General features: G+C 36.1%; 2 protein-coding genes across 3 annotated transcripts; both read right to left on the bottom strand.

Moving 5' to 3' along the window:
• Positions 1-6,074: 6,074 nt before the first annotated feature.
• Positions 6,075-13,372, bottom strand: LOC137102569 (C-type lectin domain family 12 member B-like). Its single transcript, XM_067482222.1, has 9 exons — positions 12,779-13,372; positions 10,840-10,992; positions 9,379-9,954; positions 9,076-9,153; positions 7,458-7,571; positions 7,144-7,221; positions 6,857-6,928; positions 6,433-6,584; positions 6,075-6,125 (listed from the first exon to the last, which is right to left on the bottom strand). Exons 3-9 carry the CDS (start codon positions 9,440-9,442, stop codon positions 6,075-6,077), a joined length of 609 nt encoding a protein of 202 aa, XP_067338323.1. The 5' UTR covers positions 9,443-9,954; positions 10,840-10,992; positions 12,779-13,372.
• A 303-nt stretch (positions 13,373-13,675) lies between these two features.
• Positions 13,676-17,904, bottom strand: LOC137102204 (CD209 antigen-like protein E). 2 transcript variants are annotated; one of them, XM_067481577.1, is made up of 8 exons: positions 17,761-17,904; positions 17,450-17,527; positions 15,358-15,468; positions 15,045-15,122; positions 14,750-14,821; positions 14,353-14,504; positions 14,119-14,243; positions 13,676-14,028 (listed from the first exon to the last, which is right to left on the bottom strand). In XM_067481577.1, exons 1-8 carry the CDS (start codon positions 17,822-17,824, stop codon positions 13,830-13,832), a joined length of 879 nt encoding a protein of 292 aa, XP_067337678.1. In that variant the 5' UTR covers positions 17,825-17,904; the 3' UTR covers positions 13,676-13,829. The 2 variants fall into 2 exon arrangements, with proteins under 2 accessions (XP_067337678.1, XP_067337592.1); XM_067481491.1 differs by having other exon boundaries at positions 15,358-15,471; positions 17,761-17,902.
• Between the last annotated feature and the right edge of the window lie 493 nt (positions 17,905-18,397).

Genomic DNA, 18,397 nt, shown 5'->3' with positions numbered 1-18,397 from the left:
TAAAAATACTGACTACTGTTTCCACTTAGTGAACTGACTTCATTAGCTTCTAACTATGGTCTTAAAGAAGAGGAAGTTAATTTTTGTTCAGTTTAATGTCGTAGAAGTGAGAATGAGGTTAGCAACAAGCTTTTTAAAGTTTGAGTCGACACTGAAACACTTTAAAACTTGACCCTTGTTACTGAAAGATGACGTGTTTCACCAACAGCAGCAGAAAACACGTTGCCCTGTTTCTTCTGCTTCTTGACTATGATAATAATTTATATGAGCTCATCATTTTTTAACTTCACATATTCAATTCAATTCAATTCAACTTTATTTATATAGCGCCAATTTACAACAAAGTCATCTCAAGGCACTTTACAGAATAAAGTCCAGACTACACAAGTATGTAGAGGCAACCCAACAAATCACCCTTGAGCAAGCCCTAGGCAACAGTGGAGAGGAAAAACTCCCTTTAATGGGAGAAACCTCCAGCAGAACCAGGCTCAGGGTGGGCGGCCATCTGCCTTGACCGGTTGGGGTGAGTGGAAAGTGGAGAAAGAAAAGAAAAGAGCAACGAAAAGCAACAAAAAAACAACAACAAAAATCAACAACAAAACAACAAAAAAGCAACAACAAAGCATTGTACAGGTTGGTAGGACACAGAATTAATGGCATACAGTGGTGACAAATAAATTTATAGAGAAAAGCTAGTTCAGGTTGAGTGAGCAGTTTTAACTATAAGCTTTATCAAAAAGGAAAGTTTTAAGCCTAGTCTTAAAAGGAGAGAGGGTGTCTGCTCCCCGAATTTGGATTGGAAGCTGGTTCCACAGGAGAGGAGCTTGATAGCTAAAGGCTCTGCCTTCCATTCTACTTTTGCAAAGTCTGGGAACCACAAGTAGGCCTGTATTTTGGGATCGAAGTGGTCTAATCGGGCGATACAGAATTATGAGATCTTTTAAATATGATGGAACTTGACCATTAAGAGCTTTGTATGTAAGAAGCAGGGATTTGAACTCTATTCTAGATTTTATGGGAGGCCAATGAAGAGAAGCTAGTGAAGGTGAAATATGATCTCCCTTTCCTAATCCAGTCAGCACTCTTGCTGCAGCATTTTGGATTAATTGAAGGCCATTAGAGAGTTACTAGGACCCCAAAAGTCGGGAATTACATTAGTCCAACCTAGAAGTAACAAATGCATGGACCAGTTTTTCGGCATCACTTTGAGACAGGATGCTTCTAATTTTAGCAATGTTCCGTAGGTGGAAGAAGGCTGTTCTAGAGAATTGTCTTATATGTGACGTAAACGCCAAAATCCTGGTCAAAACTAACTCCAAGGTTCCTCACTGCAGTACTGGAGGCCAAAGTTATATCATCTAAAGTAACTATATTGTTAGACAGCATATTTCTCATGTTTTTAGGCCCAAAGAGGATGATTTCAGTTTTGTCTGAATTTAGAAGTAGGAAATTGTAGGACATCCAGGTCTTTATGTCTTTTAGACATGCTTCAAGTTTGACTAATTGGTTATTATCTTCTGGTTTCACAGATAAATAGAGCTGGGTATCATCTGCATACCAGTGGAAGTATATGGAATGTTTCCTAATAATTTTGCCTAAAGGTGACATATACAGATTGAAAAGTATTGGTCCTAACACAGAGCCCTGTGGAATTCCATAACTAACCTTTGTGCAGAAAGAGGATTCATCATTAACATGAACAAATTGGAATCTGTCTGTAATGTGGTTCCTTTAATCCCAAATCCATGTTCTAGTCTCTGTAATAAAATGTTGTTGTCAATGGTGTCAAATGCGGCACTAAGGTCTAGTAATACGAGTACGGACACAAGTCCATTATCTGAAGCCAGGAGAAGATCGTTGGTGACTTTTGGCGACTGTGGCGCAGGAAGATAGAGCGGTTGTCCACCAATCTCACAGTTGTTGATTCAATCCCCGGCTCCTCCGGTCACATGTCGAAGTGTCCTTGAGCAAGACACTGAACCCCAACTTAGTTGCTCCCGGTGAGTGTTGGCCAGCTGCATAGCAGCTCCCCCATCGGTGTATGAATGTGTGTGTGATTGTGAGTGTGAATGGGTGAATAAGAAGCAGTGTAAAGCGCTTTGAGTGCCAATAGGTAGAAAAGCGCTATATAAGTGCAGACCATTTTACCAGTGCTGTTTCTGTACTGTGATGAGCTCTAAATCCTGACCGAAAGTCTTCATACTAATTATTCCTATGAAGGTGATCACATAATTGTTTTGCTACTACTTTTTCAAGGATTTTAGAAATAAACGGGAGATTAGATATTGGTCTATAGTTGGCTAAATCACCTGGATCAAGACAAGGTTTTTTAAGTAATGGTTTGATTACAGCAACTTTATAGGCCTGTGGTACATAGCCTGTTTTTAAAGATAGATTAATCAAATCTAATATGAACGTGTCTATTAAAGGTAGAACATCTTTAAGCAATTTGGTTGGAACAGGGTCTAAAAGACATGTTGTTAGTTTTTAGGAGGCGATAGTTGAACTTAGCTCAGTGAGATCTATGAGTGTAAAGCAGTTTAAGATGGATTGGGTCTTATTGAGGATTCTATAGATGTTGTACATGAAGATTTAGCCGTAATATTTGTAGGGAGGATCTGGTGAATCTTTTCCCTAATGGCTACAATTTTACTAGTAAAGAAAGTCATAAAGTCATTGCTGCTCAGAGTTAAGGGAATACTAGGCTCAGCAGAACTATGGCTCTTAGTCAGTCTGGCTACAGTGCTGAACAGAAACCGGGGGTTGTTCTTGTTTTCCTCTATTAATGCGGAATAATATGCTGTTCTGGCATCACGGAGAGCTTTTTTGTATGTTTTTAAACTGTTTTTCCAGGCTAACCGGGATTCTTCTAAATTAGTGGAACGCCACTTCCTCTCTAACTTTCGTGATGCCTGGTTTAAGCTGTGCATTTGTGAATTGTACCATGGAGGTCGGCTCCTCTGATTCACTGCCTTCTTTTTCAGAGGGGCAACTGTATCTAGTATCATAAGCAGTGAGGCTGCAGAATTGTCAACTAAATAATCAATTTGTACAAGAGTAAGATGGCTACTCACCATAGTATTGACACATGTTGGTGAAAAAGATGAAGAAATAATTTCTTTAAATTTATTCACAGCATTTTCAGATAAACATCTTCTGTAGTGGAATTTTTTCCTAACTGCTGTATAGTCCGTTATTGTAAATTCAAATGTTATTAGAAAATGGTCAGACAGAAGAGAATTATGAGGAAATACTATTAAATTATCAGTTTCAATGCCATATGTAAGGACAAGGTCCAAGGTGTGACTAAAACAGTGAGTGGGTTTATTTACATTTTGGGAAAAACCAATTGAATCTAGTAATGAATTAAACGCAGTGCTCAGACAGTTACTGTCAGCATCTAAGACTTCACTTCAAAACAAATCTACTTTTTATATAGTCACTAATAGTCTGTCACACAATAGTTCACATTAAGAAAAAAACATGAGCATTTTTACACAGAACTCACATTTAAATTTCTCTCTTCATAAAGTTTCTATCAACATGTGCCTTTAACACTAAGAGACCGTCAGTGTCAAAGATCAGTTTCCTGTGAAAGAAAACACTTGAAACTGATGGTAAAGTCAAAGATGGCCAAGAAACTACTTCCCCAAACTCAGGTTTATGCTGTGTCTTGCTTCACAATTATTTATTATATATTATTTTTATTTAGCTTGTAACTAAACTGCTACTTTTTTTATGGTTGTTTTAACCTTTTTTACGGACACAAAGCCTTTTAGTTTTTAGTTAGTCAGTACTCAAACAAAGGGGGAAGTAGTTGCTAACAAACTGCTCCAGTAGTGGTTGATGTACCCATTTAAATTCTTTTCCCAAGTTAAAGTACTAGATGCTCCAAAATGTACATGTTGTACCATAGTACTTCACAAAGAAAACAAAATATTTGAAATATTATTAATGTTGATACTATGAATGTAAATTCTGGTTCAGATTTGTTCCACATGTGTTTCATGAATAAAGTTCCTGCAAAAATCTAAAATGTTCAGGTCTTGTTAAATGTAATATTCAAGTAGAGAATCACTTCAAAAACCATATTTCTGAATATTTACTTGTTTCTATAGCTGAAACGTCTCAAAGTGTCAGGGTCTTGTTGCACTTCCTGTCCCTGGACTTTTATTTTGTGGCCCCTTCTCCTTACTTCCTGTCCTTGGTTCTTTTCCCCAGCTTTGCCCTCGTTGTCCCACATTGTTTGCACCTGTTCCACCCTCTATTTAAGTTCAGTCTTCCCTTCACTCCCCTGCCAGATCCTCGTCATTGTTAATGTGGTCTCTCCCATCGTGGTTACTGTCTTCCTCGTTGTCATTATTATCCTCACCAACCCCACAGTAGACTCTGGACTTTTGGTAAAGCCTGAAACTTATGTTTCTTGAACTCTTGGGAGATCTGGACTCTAGAATCTTGGACTTTGGTATCCTGGACTCCGTGTTTCCTGTGTGGTTTTGGTCTGAGGTTTGCCTTTTGTTTAATTCAGTATTTTGGTCTAGTCCCTAGTTTTCTCCGCTTGTTTTATCCTGTTTTTTTCATGTTTTGGTTTGCTCGTGTGCTCTTCAGTTTGCCAGTGCTTTATGTTGAGTTTGTTTGTGACTGCCTCCCCTTAGTCCTTGTGTGTATGTGCTCCCCCAACTCTGTTACTTTGGTATTTTTCCCTTCCAGTGTGTTTAAGTTGTGCTCCGTTTTACTTTATTCATTATTACGTGTTATCCTTTGTTCAGTAGTTTGTCCATTGATATTTCTTAGTCCCCTTAGCCTTAAACCTTGTTTACCCGCTTTAGTGGTTTAACGTTTATCTGTGCCTTATTTATTCAGTAGCCTGTTAGTTCTTTCATTACCAAGTCTAACTTGTCCCCTGAGCCTTAGCTGTGTTTATTCTGGTAATTCTCTTCCCCTCTTGTTTTCAAGTTAACTCCTTTCGTGTGCTGGTCCTGTTCACCATTTACATCTCTGTCAATAAAAACCCCTTATTTGCGATCCCTCTTACAGTCTCTTCACTTGGGTCCTCCCTTAACCTAAACGTGACACAAAGCAAACCCACAGGATTGTTGTACTCTTAGTATAAATACTCACATTCACTACACACATGATACAACAATGTTATATCTACAGTTTATGTCTAAATCATTGTATTGTTTTTATGAACTGTAGCATCTTTTGTCTAAATGTTTGCAATGTTTTTAAAAGTTTATAAAATGAAAACACAAAAAATTTGACTGTGTGAACAAACACAGTTTATTATCCATTATTAGAGCAAAGCAGGCTGTTGGAACACATGTTAAAAACATCACTAAAAGTCTGTTGATTCTTCAGTATTTGTCTTTGTCCTCTGGTCTTTTTTTTTTTTTTTTTTACATGTGGTAGTTTTATAAAATTTACTCGTCTTTGAAAATTGCCGTTTTTTTCTGTGCATCAAGAGATTTAACTGGTTAGAACATTGGTCATCAGCTCCAGCTTCTCACCGACTGAACAAATGATGTCTTCATGTTATAAAGTCAGATCATTCTGACCACAAAACAGAAGCTAATGTATGATTTTGACCTAGAAACCAGTTCATCATCAAATATGCAACTTAGACAAGTTTGATGTGGAAACTCGAAGGCCCCGATTTAGGCATAAAGTAAGAGACATTTTGTATAATTATAGATTTGAGATGTTGATGTGACTTACAGAATGTTTACAAAAGGTCACAGAATTTCTTTAGTGAAAAAAGATCAAACTGAGTATTTTTATTTTTGACTGTGGATCTTTAAATGTTTGCAACATCTCACATTGTTGGTGACATTAGTTTTCTACAAACAGCATTGCTCCATGTTCTGCATCCTGTATTGAGATTGTTAATGGAGCTGATGACTAAAGCTTCACTGTATTACAAACTACAATTACAAACATAACGTCCAGTTTGTGCTGCTTTCTCACATATACTTTTGTGAGGGTTGTTGCAGGACCGATCAAACCAACACTTCAGGTCAACAGCTCCTCCTTTCTCCCCCATCCTCACACAGTCCTCTCCATCAGGATTTACCTCATTGTTTCCTTTCCAGTTGTCTGGCTCTTTTCCGCTCCAAAACCTCAAACTAAAAGATGTGAAACACAAAGATCAGGGTCAATAAAACTGGTAAAACTGAGATTAAAAATAAACATGTTTTTACAACAGTTAAACCTTGTGTTCAGTTCTGATCCGTCCACCCACAACCATCTGTCTTCTTCCCGTGAGTCTGTCAGTCCGATCCAGAACTTGTCCTCAGATTCATTCATTTTGTTTCTCAAATGTTTCTCCAGGAATGACTGAACAATCAGAGGAGTGAAAATGACTCTGTGACTTTTCTGTGCTGAGATAATAAAACTTATGTGAGAACATGAAGCTGCTGCAGTGTTTTATACCTGCTCCTCTCTGCTGTCGATCTTAACCAGATCTCCTCCATGATGGACACATTCTTCTCTGCTCTGGTTCCAGGATGAAGGTTTGTTGGAGAAATAATAACACTTTCCTCCATGTAGCTCCCAGCCTTCTTCACACTTCTGACATGTTTCATCTGTAAAAGTTTACAGCAAAGACATCAGTCAGGGGACAGAATCACTCTTTATGTTTGATTCACATAGAGAGAGAGTTTGAGTTTTAACTGAGACAATCAGAGAAAGTGAAGTTTTCTCTTTTACAGATGCAGTTTTACTATCTCACAACTCCAGTTACTGCAGTATACAGTCTGAACTAGTGCAAAATAAATACATCACTGACTGACTCACTGTGTCTGTCATTTATCACTGTTTATTAATCACCTGTGAAAAAGACAAATCCATAACTTACTAGTTTTAACTTCAGTAGGTTCTGGGCACATAGGCTGCAGCCTGGTGCATTGATTTATTTCAGAGAGACATTCTGTTATGAAAGAAGATAAATTACTGATTAAAATTAAATATTTTTTTCAGAATCATCACTTTTTTATGAACAGAAAAAAAATATTGTTTGCACTTTTTTCAAATGAGCAGATCAGAAAACAAACAAAAAGTTAATAAAAAATGCATTAATGTTGGTCTTTTGTTGGAAATAAAGATGAACGATAGTTGTACAGATTCAAACCCTGACAGTCTTACCTGTGAGATTTTTCTTCATGGCTTCGTTTTCAGTTTTCAGTGTTTGAAGAGTTTTCTTGGTTTGGAAATGATCAAGACCTGATTAACAACAAAGAAACCACATAGATCACAGCACCTTGTATCAGATGCCCCAAGTATTTTTACTGCAAAGTAAAGTACACAAGTGGACTGACACTTTTAAAATGTCTGGAAGTGACAGTGTATGAACTGAACTATGTTTCATTCCAGAACAACACAAATAAGAACAAAAATTACTTTGGTTTTGCTTGTTAAATGTCCCTTAAAGTCAGTTTACATGTATTGACACAACTCACAGACAACGCAGAGACCAATGACAGCAGCTATGAGGAGAACACTGAGGACCAGCAGGGGCACTCTGTCTGATGTGACCTTTGACCTTTTGTTTGACTCCACTTGTTGGGAAGCTGCTGAAAGGTCAAAGAGACAGAAATGGTAAAGATTTAATAACGTGTCCTCCCCTTGTGTTTTGACACTAAACACGTTCCCTTGCAGGAACCACAGTGTATTAATATTGTGACAGACTTTTAATTTTTACAATAAACGTTTGAACATTTTAAATTTGTTCTTCTCTCCAAATAAAAACAAATGACAATGTCCCTGCTGCACATGTTGCCTCCTCTTGTTATTGTAGCAGCCATCTTTACCATCTGTTTTACTTTAGAAGTTAAATTAAAATTAAACATCTTTTAAAAAATGAATCCTGCTGGCATTTTTCTGTTTGTTCTTGTTTTATGTCTTTTTTATTCTATTTATTATTATGGAAATTGTTGTGCAGTACGGATGCAGTTTATTTCCCCTGTAGACTAAATAGTGAATATGGGGACAAATATACAATGAAGTTCATCTAGTACATTTGACCTTGATTTTATTATTGCTACTAACTAAATTACACTTCTGAATTTAAAAGTGTTTGTAAATTTATAGAAATAAATTAATAGAAATTGTATTTTTGAAGTTCTTCTCTCTTTGAGATTGTACATGAGTGAAACAGTGGATTTCTGCAAAAACACGACACCTGGATTTAATCCACAATATATTTTTATGTTCATGTCATCAACATTATCAAGTTCATGTGTGTTTAATTTTTATTACCAAAAATAAACAAATAATTAAAAAAATTTTTTATTAATGAGTTATTTCTGAGTAACATAATAATAATAATAATAATAATAATAATAATAATAATAATAATAATAATAATAATAATAATAATAATGCCCAATTAGGTTAAATTTGTACTTTTGAAGCTAAAGCACAGTTTAGAGCATGTAATTAGTCCTTTAACTTGTTACAGTGGCAGGACACAGTTTGTTTTACCAACAGAGCAACAGAAGCTGTTTCTATTGTCACTGATCAACTTTAACTTCAGTTTATTTATTTATTTACACATTATCCGTTTTTAGCTTGAAGGTGAAACCAAACAGGTTTGAAAGTTTGTGTAGCAGTTGATTAAATGTATATGTACCATAAGTTCTCTTCATGGTCACTTCCTCATTTGTTTTCCTCAGCACTAACTTCTTCACTTCACTTCACACTAAACTTGACAGCTGACTGGTTCTTTCATTTTTTCCATGAAAACATTTGTTAAAAACAGAGAATATTGACAGAGATAGAAGGAGAATGTTCATTTACATTAGTTTTACATTGTTCAGGTGATAAATACTGAACTCAACCTTGCAGTAGATAGTAAACTGTATTATAGTATTAGGATGTAATATTTCCAGCAATGGCAAGAAATATTTACTTTTGAGACACTGAAATAACTAAACAACAAAAGGAATCCAGTTTGTAATACAATCATATGGTTTTTGTTTACAGGTACTGAACTCTGACACATTTTTTGTGAATACAGTCAATAGTTGTGTCTCTTTATCTCATAATGACTGTTTATTAATACAGTGTATTACCCACCAGGCTGCTCTGCAGGTGGCTGAGTTTTCAAAATCTTGATTTCAGAGTAAGTGGTTTCCTCCGATGAAGAAGTGGCCTCTGCAACACAAAAGCAAACAGCTTTTAAATGCATTGCAGATGTTTCAGATTTGCCCAAAACTCTGTCAAACAAATGAAGCATCTCTTTAAGTTACTTTTATGTGTGTTTTATGTTACCATGAACATAAGACTAGTTGTTATCTCTATAAATACCTTTTTTATTCACTTTATATCTTTATTTTCTTTCTATAAATCATTAAGACACATAAGGAATTAAACACTCACCTTTGCCATTTCCCCTCGCTCTCGTGAACCTGACATCAGAATATAAAACTTCAGGTTCAGACATTTTCCCGCTGTGTGACCATCAGTGTGGTTTATGAAGAACTAAGAAGACTCGCAACATAGAGTTAGATCACTTACCCTGACACTTAAGGGTTGCGGAAGGAATTAAAAGCATCTTCTTCCCTAAAATGCATTTTCTTTTCTTACTCTTAAGCGAATGCTTCACTTTCTTTGTGTACACAAACAAATCATGTTCTCAGACATCAACTGTGTTTATATGTTTTTAAGGTTTTCAAAGTGATAACAATGATAACTAGACAGTGGATGGACAAACATAGTTTATTGTTTGTTTGGTTTCTTTTTTGTTTTTTTGTCCTCTGGTCATTCTAACAGGGGGTCATCTTCATTTCCTTTCGGCTGTTGACTTCCAGGGGTGAACCACAGGGAAACATGAGCAAGATGAGCTGTCCCTCTGATGTCCTCATTCCTGATCCTGTCCAACCTGGACGATATACCTGGGTTCCTCTTTATTCAGACTGAAGAAGCTGCTTATATAAGTAGCAAAACGTTTCTAACCTAGAAAAAGAAGTCCAGTTAACATGATTCAATCTTTAGATTTAGTCTTAAGGAAGAGGAATTTAATTTTTGTTCAGTTTAATGTTGTAGAAGTGAGAATGAGGTTAGCAACAAGCTTTTTAAAGTTTGAGTCGACACTGAAACACTTTAAAACTTGACCCCTGTTACTGAAGATGACGTGTTTCACCAACAGCAGCAGAAAACACGTTGCCCTGTTTCTTCTGCTTTTGACTATGATAATAATTTATATGAGCTCATCATTTTTTAACCTCACAGATCACTTCAAAACAAATGTACTTATTATATAGTCACTAATAGTCTGTCACACAATACTTCATATTTTGTTACAGTAAGGCAGAGGTAAAAACGTCTGATCATATTATACAGAACTCACTACAGAAGTCTACATTTCTCTCTTCATAAAGTTTCCATCAACATGTCCCTTTAACACCAAGTGACCATCAGTGTCAAAAATCTGATGATAAAGCCATAAATGGACAAGAAACTACTTCCCCAAACTCAGCGGTCATTTCTTCACACTTTTTTTACAGTTTAGTTTCCTTCATAAAAAAGTTCCGTTAATTTTGTTCTTTTTTTTACATAAGAAACTTCTCAAACCGAACACGCAGGAGTTTTGCACTCATAGTATAAATACTCACATTTACAACATGATATGTCGTTATATTTACAGTTAATTTATGTCTAAATCATTTTATTTTAACCGTAGAACCATTTGTATTCAGATCTTTTTCAGGAACCATTTTGAAGTTTACAACGTGAGAACACTAAGAATTCAACAAACATAGCAAAGAGTAAACCAGTGTGTTAGAGCACATTAAAAACATCACCAACAAATCTGTTTTTAGTTTTATAAAATATACTCACCCTTAAAAAACTGAAGTTCACATGTCTCCTCCATGCATCAAGAAATTTCAAAGAACTATTGTTATCAGCTGTGGTCCCAGAGACCCCCTGTCCTGCTGGTTTTCCAGATATTCCTGCCCCACCAGCTTCTCACTGACTGAACACATCTGACATCTAAAAAAATCATGTTTGTGCTGTAAAGAGAAACTTTGCTTGTAGCGTGAAACTCTGCACAAAGATCCTTATGGCCAGAAAGCAGGAGCTAAACGTTGCTCTGACTGAAGGGAGATTGACGTTTGTGCAGAGTTGGACACTTTCAGATTGTCTTCATATTTATCTGCTGAAGAAGATACAGTAGAAGAGCATTTTCATATTCATAGATTTGATTAATAGATGTTGATGTGATTTACAGAGTTTTTTAAAAAGGTCACTGAACGTATTTTGTAAATGAATCAGACACATTATTCAACTTCAGTAGGTTCTGTTGCCTCTTTTTATTTAAGAGAAACGTTCTGTTATAAAAACAAAAATGAGAGAGAGATTTAATCAGTTATTTTGTCATGGCAAAAATGATCATATCTGGTCTTAGACACCTCACGTGTAATCAGTAAAGAAGCTTCAACACCCAGTTTGTCTTTCAGGGTTTTATTATCTTGCAAGAGAGAAGTACATCAACAGAGTTTCAGTTCTCCATCCTATGCAGTTTTTAAACTTTTTACATCACACATTAGTCTTTTAACTTTCTGTTGCTGGGCAGAACATTCTCCACCCTCAGGCTACTGCTCCCAGCCCCTTACTCCTTTTATGGAAACCTTTTGCCTTTTCAGCACTTTGATAAGCACCTGTGAGCATGGAGTGACTCTGGGTCACTACAGTGTGGGATGGTCTGCTGTTAGACAATAACTGACCTTGGAGCAGTTCTGCAAACACCTCAAGACAAAACATGTATAAGAGACAATCTTTTAAACATTCTTCAAAAGTACACTGAGTACAAGTTGCTATTATAACTAGGTAAAATGCTAAGGATTAAATGTAATCATCATTTAATATTACTTGATTTTCTCATTACATATTTATCAGAATCATCACTTTTTCTCAGAACCTAAACAGAAGGAAAAAAGTGACAATTTGTTATTTACTATTGAAGATAACCCTGCAAATATTACATCACAGTGATGATGTTCATTTAATAAGAATTCACTGAAAAGCTTTTTGGTTCCAAAAGAACAAATAGTCACACTTATAATTTTTGTTGATCTCCACTACATAAGAAAACTAACTTTACTGTTGGTCATGAACTTCAGTTTGTCTTAGTTTCACCAACTTCACTTCCTGTTCCTCTTATTTTGTAGTCACTCGTAGCAGCTTCCTGTTCTCATAGTTTCTCCCAATAGCTTAACCACTCATCAAACCAGTTCTCCTCTCACCTTCTCAGCAGTTAGTACTTCTGTGTTTGTGGACTTTGAAAGCCTTCTCGTTCGTCTACTTATGCTCCTGGACTTTGTGCTCTCCTGTTTGCCTGACCTCTGTCTTTGGACTTTGTTTCCTCTGTTTCTGGTCTGAGGTTTGGCTTTTTGTTTGTCCCTCTCCGTCTGCCTTTGTTTGAGGACTCAGATTGTTTGAATAAGTTTGCTTAGTTATGTTGTTTACTGTTTCCACACAGTTCCCACAGTTATCCTGTATATGTGTATCCTGTTTTTCCCATCACTGTTGCAGATCATTTCTTAGTTGTCCCTCACTGGTATTTTGGGTTTTATCCTTATTTCCTGTTACTGTGTGACCTGTTAGTGCTTGCACTTCTTTGTCCTCCTTAATGTAATAATATTAGTTTATGTGACCACGTCACTTGACTCACTGAGCTTCCATCAGCTGCTTTTCTCTGTCACTTCATTAATGTGGATTCTGACTTAAATTCACTCGATGCTTGTTTCCCTCCCAGTTCTTCTTCACACTGACTTACCGTCACATTCCTGCTTGTTGCCTTCTCTGTAGCTCATTGTGCTCAGTCTTCAGGATCCTGCCTTCAGTGGAAACTTTCCCTGCAACAAAAGCATTATTACCATTAGAAGCTGTCCCGGCTGTACAATGCCGGTTGCCCAGTGACAGCTGGGATAGGCTCCATCCCACACAACTCCAAAACAGGATAAATGCTTTTGAATGAACAGTACTGTGAAGCACAACACACAGCAGTACCTGTGTCAGCATGTCACTTTAACACCTAGTGACCATCAGCGCCACAGACCTTACAGTTTACTGTTGGTAAAAATAAAACTTATGCCACAGTCAAAAATAGAAACAAGGTTTTTGAACAATGTGTTTGAATTGAACACGTTTAAATTTTAAATTTTTTGTTTATATTCTGTAACAACAAGGTTACTGCTGACATTTATTAGAAATGATTTTATTTAGGCTGCAACAAAACTTTTATTTTCATAATTTTCTCTTTGCAAAGCAGATGAAGATGTGCTGCCACCTTCTGGTTTTTATGGTTGTCTCGCAAATGTTTTTCTTTTTCTTTTTTGATCATGAGCAGAACTTCACAAGCAAAGATGCAAGTGTTTGCTAACTGTTAGAAACTACTGCACTGCTAAATGTACCTTTTCAAATCTTTATCTAAGTTGAACTTTTTATGAACTGAAGCACCAGCTGTATCCAAATGTTTTCAGGAAACAGTTGCACATTTTCAAAATTAAATCACTAATAATTAGACATTACAGGGGCAAACATAGTTTATTAATAACTATTAAAACAGTGCTCAACCAACCCTGCCCCTCTGAACACAGAGGCTGGTAAGAAACACTCAGAGAAATCTTACCCTGTACATTCAGACTCTGCACAAACATCAGACACAAAATGATTCAAAGCAAAGTATTTTTATTTTTGTCTGTGGATTAAATGTTTGCAACATCTCACATTGTTTGTGACATTAGTTTTCTACAAACAGCATTGCTCCATGTTCTGCATCCTGTACTGAGATTGTTAATGGAGCTGATGACTAAAGCTTCGCTGTATTACAAACTACAATTACAAACATAATGTCCAGTTTGTGCTGCTTTCTCACATATACTTTTCTGAGGTTTGTTGCAGGACAGATCAAACCAACACTTCAGTTCAACAGCTCCTCCTTTCTCCCCCATCCTCACACAGTCCTCTCCATCAGGATGTATTCCACTCCAGTTGTCTGGCTCGTTCCCGCTCCAAAACGTCAAACTAAAAGATGTGGAACATAAAGATCAGGGTCAATAAAACTGGTAAAACTGAGATTAAAGATAAACAAACAGGTTTTTACAACAGTTAAACCTTGTGTTCAGTTCTGATCCGTCCACCCACAACCATCTGCCTTCTTCCCGTGAGTCTGTCAGTCCAATCCAGAACTTGTCCTCAGCTTCATTCATTTTGTTTCTCAAACGTTCCTCCAGGAATGACTGAACAATCAGAGGTGGTGAAAATGACTCTGTGACTTTTCTGTGCTGAGATAATAAAACTTATGTGATCAAATATGTGAGAACATGAAGCTGCTGCAGTGTTTTATACCTGCTCCTCTCTGCTGTCGATCTTAACCAGATCTCCTCCATGATGGACACATTCTTCTCTGCTCTGGTTCCAGGATGAACGATTGTTGGAGAAATAATAACACTTTCCTCCATGTAGCTCCCAGCCTTCTTCACACTTCTGACATGGTTCATCTGTAAAAGTTTACAGCAAAGACATCAGTCAGGTGACACAAGTTTGAGTTTTAACTGAGACAATCAGAGAAAGTGAAGTTTTTTCTTTTACAGATGCAGTTTTACTATCTCACAACTCCAGTTACTGCAGTATACAGTCTGAACTAGTGCAACATAAATACATCACTGACTGACTCACTGTGTCTGTTATTTATCACTGTTTATTAATCATCTGTGAAAGTGAAAAAGACAAATCCATAACTTACTAGTATTAACTTCAGTAGGTTCTGGGCACATAGGCTGCAGCCTGGTGCATTGAGTTATTTCAGAGAGACATTCTGTTATGAAGATAAAAATATTTATTTTTAAATATTTTTAATTAATAGTTATTAATTTGTTAAAAGCAAAATTTTGTTCACACTTTAATCAAATGAGCAGAACAGAAAACAAAATGTTAATCAAAAATAGATTAATATTGATCAACTGTTGGAAATAAAGATCATAAAACTGAAAATGAAGTCTGAACCTGCTGGAGACAGTTTCAAACCCTGACAGTCTTACCTGTGAAGTTTTTCTTCATGGCTTCACTCTCATTTTTCATTGTTTGAAGAGTTTTCTTGGTTTGGAAATTATCAAAACCTGATTAACAACAAAGAAACCACATAGGTCACAGCACCTTGTATCAGATCCCCCAAGTATCTTTACTGCAAAGTAAAGTACACAAGTGGACTGACACTTCCAAAATGTCTGGAAGTGACAGTGTATGAACTGAACTAGGTTTTATTCCAGAACAACACAAATAAGAACAAGAATTACTTTGGTTTTGTTTGTTAAATGTCCCTTAATGTCATTCATATGTATTGACACAACTCACAGACAACGCAGAGACCAATGACAGCAACTGTGAGGAGAACACTGAGGACCAGCAGGGGCACTCTGTCTGATGTGACCTTTGACCTTTTGTTTGACTCCACTTGTTGAGAAGCTGCTAAAAAGGTCAAAGAGACAGAAATGGTAAAGAAGCTTCGTGACTAAATTGAGTTGTGGTAGATTTGCAGAAGATTATGTAACATTGTATTTGCACACACTAAACACTTTCAGCCACAGGAGTCAAAGCGTACTGTCTCAACCCAAGGGGCGGGGGGGGGGGGGGGGGGGGGGGGGGGGGGTTGGCTGAGACTGAGAATTGTGGGCGCTAGGGATCGTGGGAGTTGCTTTCTTTTTCTGTCTGTGGGTTATTCTGTAGGGTTTAGCCAGTGGGTGGAGTTTACATTGACACCATGCCGACGTCCACTTGCCGTGTCTAATGTCTTGTACTCAGATCTATTAGGAGTTGTCTTGTGCATGTGGTATAACAAGTTCATAAGGAACCTCTCTTAAGTGGCTTTCATGAGCGACTTTCGAGTCCTACAATAAGCTTCTAAACACATGTTAAACTTTAGTCTCCAAATAAAAATACACTACAAGTCTAATCTCCCTTCTGCAAAACTTGATGCTAATGCAGAATTTCTTTTGCCTCCTACTGTTATTGTAGCAGCCATCTTTACTGTCTGTTTTAGTTTAGAACTTCAATTAAAATTAAAAATTATATGTGAAATTTATATGTGAAATTATGCTTTAAAAGTTTTGCTTTTAGTTAATTTACTTATTTTTACGTAACCTTTTGTGTAGAACAAATGCAGTTTGTTTCCTCTGTGGACTAAAGAGTAAATAAGGGGACAAATAGACAATGTATACTCAAAGTTCATCTAGTAGGTTTTACCTTTCCCCCAATAACACTTTATTATTGCTTCCAGCTAGATGACACTTTTGAATTTAAAATAGCTTTTAAATTCATAGAAGTAAATTAATAAAAATCACATTTTATTCTCTCCTTGCATTTATACACAAATGACAAAATAGATTTATGAGAAACAGAGAACTATCTGCACTTTTATGTCCGTGTCATTAACAATATTAAGGTTATGTGTGTTTACTTTTTATTGCCAAAAGATAACCACACCTTCAAAAACACTTTTTATTACTTTTATTAGTAACTCAGTCATATTAGATACTTTTGTGACTAAACACAGTTTAGAGCCTGTAATTAGTCTTGTAACTTGTTACAGTGACAGGACACAGTTTGTTTTACCAACAGAGCAACAGAAGCTGTTTCTATTGTCACTGATCAACTTTAAGTTCAGTTTATTTATAGAACACATTATCCATTTTTAGCACGAAGGTACTAAGCAGAAAACAGGTGATTTTCATGTGTGTAGCAGTCGACTATGTAACCTCCTCCTCGTCACTTCCTCATTAGTTTTCCACAATATCGACTTCTTCTCTTCACTTCATTTTACAGTAAATATAAACATTGACTGGTTCCTTTATTATTTCCATATTAGCATTTGTGATAATAAATATTACAAGAAAGAATGTTTGTTACCACCAGTTCAGGTGAGAAACTGAACTGAACTCAACCTCACAGTATATAGTAAACTGTATTTGATTAGGATATTATAATGTAATATTTGATTTATATTTACACAGTTTATGTAATATCACTAAAGTCAGGAATGTAATTTCTTGGCAGTCAAATTCTTCTCTGTTGTAAAAGATTTTTTGTTCATGATGAGGACTGTGACTAACAATTGTTTTCATCATTTAACTGGACAAATATCTTCTCATTTGATAAATCACATAGTATGAAACTTTAAAAAGTGGAAAATGTTTGTGCTATTCAAAAAAACAGCATCAAACCTAAATATATTCAGTAAAGTCTAATGTAGTGTGTTACCAAAGTCGGAAAATATTCACTTCTGAGACGCTGAAACAACTAATCCACAATTTTCACGTTTTTCATACAATCAGACGTTTTTGCGTTTATAAGAACTGACCTCTGAACTGCTGACAAATACACATTTTTGGGGGATACAATTAATAGTAATGTGGCGTATTTTTATCTCAGGATACAGTTTATTACCCACCAGGCTGCTCTGCAGGTGGCTGAGTTTTCAACATCTTGATTTCAGAGTAAGTGGTTTCCTCCGATGGAGAAGTGGCCTCTGCAACACAAAAGCAAACAGCTTTTAAATGCATAGCAAATGTTTCAGATTTGCCCAAAACTCTGTCAAACAAATGAAGCATCTCTTTAAGTTTTTTATTGGAAAACCTTGGTAGTAGAGTAAACAGCGTTACCATGAACAAAAGAATGGTTGTTCTTTTTCCACAAATTACTCTATATCTTTATTTCATCTTTCTATAAACCATTAAGATACATAAGGAATTTAATACTCACCTTTGCCATTTCCCCTCGCTCCTGTGAACCTGACATCAGAATATAAAACCTCAGGTTCAGACATTTTCCCGCTGTGTGACCATCAGTGTGGTTTATGAAGAACTGAAACATGTTTCACAGAGTAGAGTTAAAATACTCTGAGGAAGGAAGAAAACATGAGCCTTGTTCCTCATTATATGTCCTTACTCACCAAGGCCTCTGAATGAACGTTTCACTTTCTTTGTGTACACAAACAAATCATGTTCTCATATACACTGTGTTTATATGTTTTTAAGGGAACATTTTCAAAATGGGAGATCATAGAAGAATTCAAACTGTAAATAGGAAATTGATATTGTTTTAGTTCTGACATATAAATAGAAGAAAAAATAGTTGAGGGTTGGGTTTGCAGTTTTTCTTTTCTATATTTAAACAAAACAACTCACTGATCTTTTGGTAAAAGAAAAACTTCTATTTACTACACTTGCACTTTCATCATGTCAGTACGAACACAGCCCATGTTCCAATACAGAATGTAACTATTCTTCATCTTCTTCTTCTTCTTTTTCTTGTTTTTCTTCTTCTTTTTCTTCTTTTTATTAATGTTACTGTATTGGGACTATACAACATTGACCAAGTCGCCCCAAAGCAAAATTTC

Source organism: Channa argus, chromosome 1 (assembly GCF_033026475.1).
Source record: "Channa argus isolate prfri chromosome 1, Channa argus male v1.0, whole genome shotgun sequence".
Taxonomy (NCBI): domain Eukaryota; kingdom Metazoa; phylum Chordata; class Actinopteri; order Anabantiformes; family Channidae; genus Channa; species Channa argus.
The sequence above is the reverse complement of the archived record's forward strand: the minus strand, read 5'-3'. Positions and strand labels throughout refer to the sequence as shown.